Below are 11,034 nucleotides of genomic sequence, written 5' to 3' on the forward strand. Positions count from 1 at the left end.
AAGCAAAGTTAAAAGACTAGCTATTGACTGAGATAAAGTACGTGAAACACAAATAACTCATGAAGTATTAACAAAGATTACATAAAGAACACCTACAAATTCACATAAGGCAAATAACCCAATAGAAATGAGTATAGGATATCGCAAATAATTCCCAAAGGAAACCCAAAATGTCAAGAAACATGAATACTAGCTCAAGCTCCCTAGAACTCTGGGAATTATAAATTTAAAAACTAGAAGACGTTTCACATGTCTCTGATTAGCAAACATTAGCATCTGAAAGAGTCAAGTTCGATGCCAATGTAGAGAAACAGACGCTCACACCTGGCAGGTGGATGAGACAACTGCAGTATCCGGTGAGGCAGAAGACGCCTTCGCCCCACTCCCCAGCTGCCCTACTGCAGACACGCACCGGGAAACTTCTTTCCACACAGTGCAGCTGACCTTGAACCACAAGGGTATGAACTGCATGGACCCACTTATGAGCATTTTTTCCAATCAACACTTGTAATGCTTTCGATTCACAACTGGGAGTCCGCGGATGCGAGGGCCAACTGTGCACTGACCTGCGCCGTTTCATCGAGGGGACTGGAGCACCCTTGGACTGTGGCATCCAAGGGGGTCCTGGAACCAGTGTCCCGTGGATACTGAGGGACAACTTAAGTTTCTGGGGACTCAAAAGTTACACACGGATTTCTGACTGCAAGGGGAGCCAGTGCCCCTAATCCAAGATGTTCAAGGACCTACTGCTCACATGAAGACACGTCCAGAATATTTCCTGCAGCGCTCTGTGAAATAGTGAAAAAACCAGGAACAATCCCAATGCCTACTAAAGAAAATGGATTAATAAATTATGGCTTAATTACATAGCAGATAAAATAAAGTTCCATGCCATCAACATGTACAGTATTCACAGTTTCCAGAGAAAAAAAGTTGAGAATTGTGTTACGAGATCAGTTATGTAAAGTCTGAAAATGTAAGTGCATATTACAGATGAAGTAAAATTATGAAAACAAGTATGCGTGTGATGCACAAACTCACGATGGCTTGCTAGACAAAGAGCGTGAGGAACTAGAATCTGGAAGGCTACACAGAAGGCTTCCTTTGCCTATTCTGTAATTTCTTGGAAACAAAAAATAAGCAAAAGGCAAAATGCTGAGATCTGCTAAAGCTGGAGGGTTGGTATTGAGGTGGTAGTTTTATTATTCTCTGCAATTTGCCTTTTTAAAAATTAAAATATGAAGTAAAACTATCCCAAAACGTCTATTTTATACTCTTGAGAATCGAGATCCTCAATAGCATCTCAACAACTGAAGAAATGCTTTTCTTGGCCTACGTCCTAATTTCTTGTTCTAGTGTCTAGAGCCACTGTTTGACTCAAAGTGTGGTCCTCAGACTGCCAGTGTCAGTGTTATCTGGGAAATTGCTAGAAATGCAACCTGTGAGTTCTCATTATGGTTGTCTAGGTTCAGTGTTCATCAGAGTCACGTGAAGGTCTTGTTAAAAGACTAAGGTCAAGGCCTCGTCCCTAGAATTACAGACCTAGCAGTTCTAGGGTAGAGCCCGTGCAACTGCTTTATCAACAACCTTCTGGGCCACGTGGTGTTGCTGGTGCAGGGATCACACCTGGAGCATCACAAATACAAAGCTTCACACTCTGTTCTCAGGGTCCAAGCACCCGATACAGAACACATGATCGGTCTCCAACCTCCAGATGACACCGTCATTAACTGTACTCACTGCGCATTTGGTCTTACTGTTGATTACTGTTTTATATGGCCTCATGACATATTCTAGAAGTTAATTTCTGACTTTGAAAAGTTTTATGACTTTTGTCCTGAAAAACTGGCATGAAATCTTGCAGGTTTAGAACATCTGTTCAATGGAAAAAGACCCCGAGACGTAGATCCCTTCCTGTGAAATGGAGTTGTGGAGCGAGGACAGCTTGAAGGGCAGTAAGCCCGCTCAGAGGTCGAAAGAACGAGGGCCAAAGTGCCAGGAGCCCAGGGCAGGCACCAGCGAACTTCTTTTGGAAATGGCCAGGTGGTCTATATTCAGGTTTTGTGGTCCATAACGTCTATCACAACTATTAACCTTTGCTGTTGCAGCATGAAAACAGCCACGGACAATAAGTAATGAACGGGTGTGGCTGCGTACCAAGTAAACATACAAAATCAGGTGGTGTTGGCCACAGTTCAATGACCCATGGTCTAGAGTAGCAGTCCCCAACCTTTTTGGTGCCAGGGACTGGTGCTCTCATGAAAATTTAATGCCTAATGATCTGAGGCGGAGCTGAGGCGGTGATGGTAGTGCTGGGGAGCGGCTGCGAATACAGATGGAGCTTTACTCGCTCACCCACCGCTCACCTCCTGCTGTGTGGCCCGGTTCCTAACAGGCCGTGGACTGGTACTGGTCCGTGGCCTGCCAGGCTGGGGACCCCTGGTCTAGAGGCTTGAGTTCTAGAGCTTCATTCCTAACATGCTCTGTGACCTCCTTAGGCAACTCATTTATTCTCACCAGGCCTCTTTATCACCTGCAAGATAGAGATTTCACAGTTGATTTTATTACCTTACAGAATCGATGAGATGGTGAAATGAAATCATGAAATAGAAAAGTTGAAGACGTACCAATGGAAATGTCTCTGAACTACCCTTACCTGGTAACTTATCTGGTGAGCGGGTCTACAGGAGCCACTCTACTATTTAGTGTGGCGAGAGAACATAGCCTTCTGGGCTACAGTCCAAGAGAGAAAAAGAATATAAAAATATGTCCTTGGAAACTCCCCTGAACAGAATGGAGATATTGTAACATGCTGGTGCCAGACCAGGAACTTGGGGACCCAGCTTCTAGTTTACCAGAATGTGACCTACTGTTTTAGTCTGTTCCGTCTGCAAAACAAGCAGCTTTGATGTCTACAGTTCGCTCCACCTAAATTTCTGATCCCAACCTTCTAATTTCCTTTATGATTCAGAATCCTACTGTGAATGTCACTGAAGTTACAGATGTGTAAAACCAAAAGTTAACACAATTCTAGTCAACAGTGTATTTTGCTAATTACGGATAGAAAACTAAACAAAAATACTGAGCCATTAACTTCAGGTAGCCAAGGAATAAAGGTTTACAGCTAGTTTATAAAATGGGTTCAAATTCTGGCATTGCCACTTGTTAGCTATGAGACCACAGATAAACTGTGGAATTTGGGGGGAAACTAACGTTATCATCTTGAAAACGGGCACAACAATATACCCCTCAGAAGACTGTTTTGAGGACCAAATAAGACAATGTATGCGACATTTCAGTGCAGTACCCGCACGTGGCCAACACGCATCCCATCGATGAGTGATGTCCTACTGATCGGATACACGCCGGTGGACAGAACACACACAGCACTGCCCTCAGGAAGTGACTGCGTTAACAACAGAGACAAACATTAAACAACTCATTAAAGAAAACACAAAGATTCCAATGAGGGAGTAGCTGTTGAGTCTTAGACTGGAGAAGCGCGGGAAGGCTTCTAAAGGAAGTACCATCTGAGCTGGACCTGAAGAATTCAGCCAGGTTGGGAGTGGAGGCGGGTGGGTGGGAACAGCATTCCGGGCGGAGAGAATACCCAGTGTGCACAAAGGTCTGAGGCAGGAGAGGAGAAGTGGCTATTTCCGTAACTTAGACTAGATTCTAACTTACCCATGACTCAGCAGCGAGTTACTTAATTTCTGAGTAACACTTTTGAAGCAAATCTGTGCTCATAGTAAAACACTCACTGCACTATGTTACAGACACATTTGCCTCTTTCTCTGGAGTTCCTTGGGAGTGGGAGCCCATGTCTTATTCAGCTCTATAGGAGGCAGCATGAAATAGGACTAGGGAAGCACGCGAACTGACAGATGAAGCCCTTAGTAATAAGGACTGTCCTTCGCTGGCTACTTCTGGACAATTTAAATATACTTAAAAAATTATATACATCTGAAAAAATAATATATATCTTTGAATAATGCCTCCAGTGTGCAAAACAATTTCAAAACTCCCCTTTGAGTTATTTTAGAATTCAACTGAAGAAATCAGTTTTATTACTTTGAAGCTACACCTCATTTTTGGCCCTAGGTTGAAAACAGCCTCTGCTGCAAAATCTAGCTGTTACCTCTGAGGCCTTCCCCGGCTCCCCAAGGCAGAATGAGACGTATCTTCCTGGGGACTCCCTGAACACTTTACTCAGACCCCTGTTAGAACTTACCGGGCCACAAAATTCAGTCATTCTCCTGTCTCATTCCCCACCCCTCTCAGCTCCTGTAGGTCAGAACTGTGTTTTACTTATCTTCATCAAGTGAGTCTCGTACAGAGACGCACACTGGGTATCTGGTAAATACTGGCTGAATAAATAAATAAATAAATAGCCCTTCCATCAGAGGAGCAACACCACTCTTACGCCCTCGGTCCCACCTTTCTGGGAAGGTCTTCTGTGATGAAGGGGGCCACCTGGGCAGGGAACAGCAGAGTGGGAAGGAAGGGGGAGGGTTTTCTGTCAACCCAGATAAGCCAAACCAGCTGAGATCCTGGGTGTGGCAGATGTCATAGCACACGATGCGTTGACAGAATTCCCACTTCGCTTAATAATCAGCCATTCATTCTCCTCTGTAGTTATAACCTCAGTTAGCTCAGGAATGAGATGACAGTACCTATTCCACAGAGCCACTTGTAAAGATTAAAATAGTAAACATAAAAAATTTTGAACAGTGCCTAGCATATAGTAAAGTCAAATGTTAGCTTTTATGAGTAATGTATTTTCTTTAGTCCTAGTATAGTGCTTATTAGAATTTATTGTATATGACCAGTTCCACATGTTCGTTAGTTGTACCTAACCTCAACTTTATAAATTTCCAATATAGGTTAATGCTTATGAATAACAAAAAAAATCTGAAACAACTCACATTTTATTCTGATAAAATCCCGAGTAACAGGATGAGCCTTACTTCTTTGAGCACCTAAACCTGAAGCTGACTTGCAAAGCTGTTCGGACAGATTGTGGATTAGGATGAGGCTTTCCAAAGAACAGGCCTGAGTCTCAGTAAAGGAATTTACTCATTTGAGCTATTCCAATGACAAGCTTTCTAAGCAGGTCTCCTTACACCGAGTCCTCTCTTCAGTATCAGCGAGACACTTCACAGATGAACTTTTATCTTCCACTAAGAAAGTTTCTGACTCCCCATGGCCTACACATTAAAGTTCAAACTCCCTACTGACATCTCAGCTGCCTTTCAGGTCTTATCTTATACTCCTCTTCACGGAGTCTGTGCTTAAAAAGAAAGCTAGGTTATGTCCCCTATACATAGCCTCACATTTGCCCACCTTCGTGCTTAATTCCCTACGTGGTGAGCAAGCTTCCTCATCTCCAAATCTCCATGCAGGAGTGTAGCTTTCTATTCAGGGATCAGCTTCTCAAGTCAGCATACAAATGCAAATGGGGTTGTCTGATTACCTTTGAAATACCTGCAGTAGCCCAGGTAGCTACTTTGCTCATGGCTTTATATATATTACCCTTTACATTTAATTATATAATATGAAAATACAATAGGTCAGAGTATACAGCTGACTCCACGTTGACTGAACCTGTAGTATGACATCATTATATTGATTTCTAGAGACCAGCTCGAATGCTACTTCCCGAGCAAAGTCTTCTGCGATTCTCCCAGCTCCAAGGAATCTCAGGAGCATCAGAACTAGAATTCTGCCTTGTTAGGGCACTGACATGTACTGTGAAGGGGATGGGGGCTGCTGTCCATTTTAAAAACTCTTTTGACTAAAGACCTCTCAAGGGCAGGATTTGAGTTCTTGTTCTGGCACTTACTGTGTGACCTTAACCAAGTTAACTTAACATCCCTGAGCCTTAGTTTTCTCATTTACAAAAGAGAAGATAATATGATACGGCAATTCTACTTCTGGATATACGTCCAAAAGAATTGAAAGCAGAGTCTTTTAAGAGATACTGTACACCCACGTTCATAGCAGCATTATTTATAACAGCTAAAAGGTAGAAGCAAACCAAATATCCATCGATGGATGAATGAATAAACGAAATATGGTACATGTATACAACGCAATATAATTCTAACACATGCCACAACATGGGTGAACCTTGAGGACATTATGCTAAGTGAAACAAGCCAGTCACAAAAAGGCGAATCCTGTATGTTTCCACCTATATATCTACAGCAGTCACTCATAAAGGTAGAAATAGAAAGGTAGTTACTAGGAGCTGTGGGGAGGGGGAAATGGGGAGTTGCTTAATGCATATGAAGTTCTGGAAATTGGCTGTACAACAATGTGGACACTTAAAAATGGTGAAGATAGTAAATTTTATGCTATGTATATTTTACCACAATTTGCATGTTACCTCACATACACAAATTTGTGAGGTAGCATACACAAATTGTGGTAAAATACAACACATAACATACACAAAGCACTAGGCACAGAACCCAGCATGTAACATATGCTTAGTACCACTCATCTGTAAGGTGGATATGGAGTTTTTCAGTAATCATAATGGGGGTGTATATAGACATGATTATGTTATTTTGCTTCAAATGACTTTATAAACATTTCTGTAATTTTTATAAATCGCCACGCTGTCAATGTAATGGCCCACAGAACTGTACCTCTTGCACCTTAGTTTTACTTAATTGTCCTCTTGTGCCTATACTACTACATCAAGTGGTATGAGCATGTTTTTCATGAGCAGTTATTTTATTTCTTTTGAATAATGTGGGAACAAATGACTTGAAAACATTTGAGGCTGAATCTTCGAGAAAGGGTAATGTTACGTAATAAGCACACAAACTCTTTGCCATATGCTCAGCAATCAAATGTTTAAGAATAAAAGAGCCGACACACTTCACAGGGGTGGTGCGTGGCCTGCGGTCTGTCTCATCAAAACTACGGCCTGTTGTACTCTCAGTGCCCTGGCTATTAAATAGCACTGCTCTAAGGAGAGAAATACTATTGATCCCGTCTGCTGGGGCATTCTCAATTGATATTATCAGGGATTGCCTACTCAAAAGGAAAAAAGCACTTAATTAAGACACCTTTGAAAAATTAAAGGGTTTACCTTCTCATTATTCTGGTCTAAAAAAAAAGAATGACCCAAACAGTCTCTACAGAGATTCTGAGGATGTCCCATGATCCCTCACTCCAAGTCCCCAGGAAGTGGGACCCTTAGCAAATTCACTTTAATCCTCTTGAATTTCCACTTTACCTTCTATAAAATAGAAACCACCTACCTAACTGTCCTACCATGCAGAGGATTATGTCCAAATGAGACTGTGGATGCAAAAGCATCTTTATTGGCAATGGAATCAAACCATAACGGGGGCTAATGCTATTTAGAGCCACAGTCAAGAAAGGGCAGAGTGGCTGGAACCGAAGGGGAGACTTCTAAGAACCTATCCTGAAGATATCCTCATAAAAGTATAAAAGACGTGTACAATGAGGCTCAGTGCATCATTATCTGTAACATTTAAAAAAATTATTACATAAAACATGGTATATCAATATAACTGAATACGAGGTAGTTAAGAAAAATAACATAACTGAGAAAATAAGAAATGAATATATCGTCTGGTATTACGGTATAACTGCCAGAACTAAAACCAGAAGTGGTTAAAAGGGGTTATCTCGACCTCCAGTTAAACGACATGGTGGCAGGGACAAAGGGTACAGAAAAGACGACAGTGGATGAAATATGCCAACACACTTGGGAGATGAAAGGCAAGTAAAGGAGTCTGTAGACCAGAGAAAGCAAGCTGCCGCCTGCGTGCAAAGGCAGACGCCTATGAGAAAAGTTCAAACCCCAGAACCCTGAAGCTCAGAACTTGGAGACATAAGGAACGAGTTTCCAGACCTGGACCCAGGCACAAGTGGGGAGCCGCGCTGGACTGAAAACAGAGCACGGGGTGATAAGACAAGACCTCCAGCCTCCTCCTGTGGATGGCTCCCGAAACACCGGCAGAGTAGACTTCTCCCTCCCAGCAGGGGTTTTCCTCTGGAGAAACTGAAGAGTTCAGAGCAAGGATCCTGGAGGGTATGGCCACTTGGGGGATCCCCACCCATATGATCAGGTCTCTGTTTAGTGACTGTACAGTGAAGTCCATCAGCTGACAAACTTTCTCTAGGCACAAAGCATTTAATCAGTCTTTTTGTGCTGCACGTTTAAATATAAATAAACTATTTTTATTTAAAGATAACTAAAGGATGCTTTTAACGTAAGAGGAGACCAAATAAATAAATTGAAGAACTTGAAGTGAAATACAGACAATACAGGGAACAAAAGTTAAACAAAACAAAACCAAAACCCATTGATTAATATCTTCAGAGAAATCAAAGGTAATGCATGTAAAAACAAGAACAAGGTGCTATTAAAACAAGGACAATTAGAGAACAAGAAAGGATTCTCAGACATTCAAAATACAAAATCTGAAATAAAATTCAAATATTATCACAGAAATACTTCAGGCAAACATCCCAGAACTGAAAGCAAGATTATTCGTTGCAAAACAAAGCACCAAAGACAAAGGGGAAGATACTAAAAATTTCGAGAGAGCAAATGCTGGTCATATACAAAGGACTAAGAATCAGAATGGCAACAGATTTCTCAACAGTAAATCTGGAACACAGAAGACAACTGAACAATATTTTCAAGACTGTGGTAGAAAACAGTTTTCAATCTGGAATTCCGTACCGAGCCAAACCATCGATCTATGTGAGAACTATACTGAGGTAGCATGATTTCCAAAACATAAGAACTTAAAAAAATCTATCTTCTATGAATGCTTTCTTAGGTAGTTCTTAGAGTTAAGATTCCACCAAAACAAGGAAGTAAATCAAGAGGAAGACATGAGTTCTAGAAAGCAGGCAAAGGAGAGTCCCCAAAGGCCTGGACAATTAATCGAGACTGTGAGAGGAAAGAGAGCTACGAGCATGGTGTCTCAGAACACAGGCAAGCGTCTGCCCATGAGAAAAACTGGAATCGGACGGGTTTTACAAATGTGTTAGTTTAGAAAAAATTAGTACACAATAACCAAACAAATGAAAACAATGAATCAAGACTAGATCTCTATTTGTATACTGTATTTGTCTTCAGTGACACCAAATATTGATTTATCTGACAATTGTGATGGACCTATACTGGGGGCATGGAGGAAGGGATGCTAACTTAAATTCTCATCTTCTCTAACACGATGCCAGTAAAAGATGGAAACTGACAAATCAGTAAACGGCACTATAAACCTACATTTAGAAATGGAGATAACTATCACAAGAGAAAACTAAAATGTTTGGGAAGTAATTTGTGTTAAAAGCTTTGTAGTACTCTTGACTTTTTAAAACTATGTTCACTAATTACTACTAATAAAAAGTTATTTAAAAAAACCAACTGGTTACTTCTGGAGAAAGAGACTGCAAGAGGGTCTGGGGTAAGGAAAACTTTTTTCTCTCCATCTGGTTCCTTTCTGTACCACTAGAATTTCTTTTAAAATATCATATGTATATACAGTTTTTATAATTTGAGAAAGGGAAACATTAGATAGTTCTATGTGTTGCCCCATTCTAGCGATAAAAACTGATGCAGAGAGGAATCGATTTAAGAAATTCCAAAATCTCTAAGATTTAATGACTTATCTATGTGTTTAATCACATGGAAGAGAACACTTCTGTTATGTATATAAACGTTAAGAAAAATTATAAAACCAAGCTATGGAAATCTACTTTTAAGATACAGTAATTCCTTTAATAAGTCACTGGCGACGGGTTCAAATTGGGAAGCGCGAAGGAGTCTAGGATAATTCCAGGTATGCATGTCATCACCCCTGGGAGTACAGCTAATTGTTACTATTTTGCCCAGCTTGCAAACTGAGATGGCAGCTACTTAATTTTCCTCTATTAACTGCCAGTGGTTAAGAAAATGCTTATTTCTATTACTGATGTCACCTCTCTTAAAAGTCTCTGGTAGAATCTTCTGTTCCACAGACTCAAACTTTGTTTTAAAGGATGGAAGTTGCTCGTTATAGTAATTATTTCGGAACAAAAACTGAACTGAAGAGACCCCATTTGCTCTTGAAATTCGTATTTCTGACAAACCTCCAACACGGAGGCTTTTCTGAACGCGGCTCTCGCCTTTCCGAGATGGAAAAGCTCTCTCTGAAGCAGCTCCTGACAGTGGGGACCAGCTAGCTACTCCCTTGCCTGGTGCGTTGAGTACGGCTGCGAGGATAACAGAACAGAGCTGCTGACACTCACAGGTGGTTCCTGTTTCTATTCGGCCCCGCTCTCCCTCCTCAAAACAGGTCAGATTTTGCCGGCCGGCACGTGGGAAGCGGTGCCACCCGCACGGCCGAAGCAACTGCAACTACCTTTACCTTGACTCGTCTCCGTTTTCTCCCCTTTTCTTCCCCTGGAACCTGCTTCTCGCCTTTCTTTCTCTTTTTCCGCTTTCTGTCCTTGTGTTTGTCATGATCGTTTTTGTCGTCGAAGAGGCTGGAGTCGTGCCCCGAGCTGCCGGTGGAGAGCTCGGTGACTTCGTTCCCTCCCACTTTGAGGACCAGCTTCAAAGGCTTCTCTACAAACTCTTAAAGAAAAGGAAAGAGGCTCGATTAAAGGAGGGGCTCTCGGGGCAGCGTCCACGACGCGGAGTGACCGCTGGGCGGAGACAGGCGGGGGAAGCCCCGGGCGGCGTCGGGCATGCAGTGGGCACCCCCACGAAACACCTGTTGAATGACGGACACTCGCCGAGGGGGTGCCCCGTAGGCTCCCGGAGCTCCCGGGGCGGTCTCGCACCTCCCTACCCGAGACCCACCCGGGGCCCGGGGTCCCGTGTTCCAACGCCGTCCCTGCCCGGGGGTCCGCGCCCACTTCGCGGGGCCGGGCCTGCCCGTGGGAGGCGCGGCCCACAGTCCGCCTCGGGCGCTCGAGGCTGGTGTCGAAGGCGCGAAAAGCCCACGGAGCGGCCGCGGGCTCGCCGCGCCCACCGCGGCCCCCACCTCACCC

At 42.8% G+C, this 11,034-nt stretch overlaps 1 protein-coding gene across 1 annotated transcript in view; it reads right to left on the reverse strand.

The window, feature by feature from the left end:
- BRD7 (bromodomain containing 7) overlaps positions 1-11,033 on the reverse strand; it is a gene marked incomplete at its 5' end in the record, with an annotated part of 32,480 nt that extends 21,447 nt beyond the window's left edge. Inside the window, 2 exons of the mRNA XM_025044594.1 lie at positions 10,407-10,615; positions 10,844-11,033. Of these exons, the coding sequence (XP_024900362.1) occupies positions 10,407-10,615; positions 10,844-11,033 (399 nt within the window). The remainder of the gene's footprint in view (positions 1-10,406; positions 10,616-10,843) is intronic.
- Position 11,034: the final 1 nt, after the last annotated feature.

The sequence above is a fragment of the Pteropus alecto genome, unplaced genomic scaffold, assembly GCF_000325575.1.
Source record: "Pteropus alecto unplaced genomic scaffold, ASM32557v1 scaffold123, whole genome shotgun sequence".
NCBI classification, from domain to species: domain Eukaryota; kingdom Metazoa; phylum Chordata; class Mammalia; order Chiroptera; family Pteropodidae; genus Pteropus; species Pteropus alecto.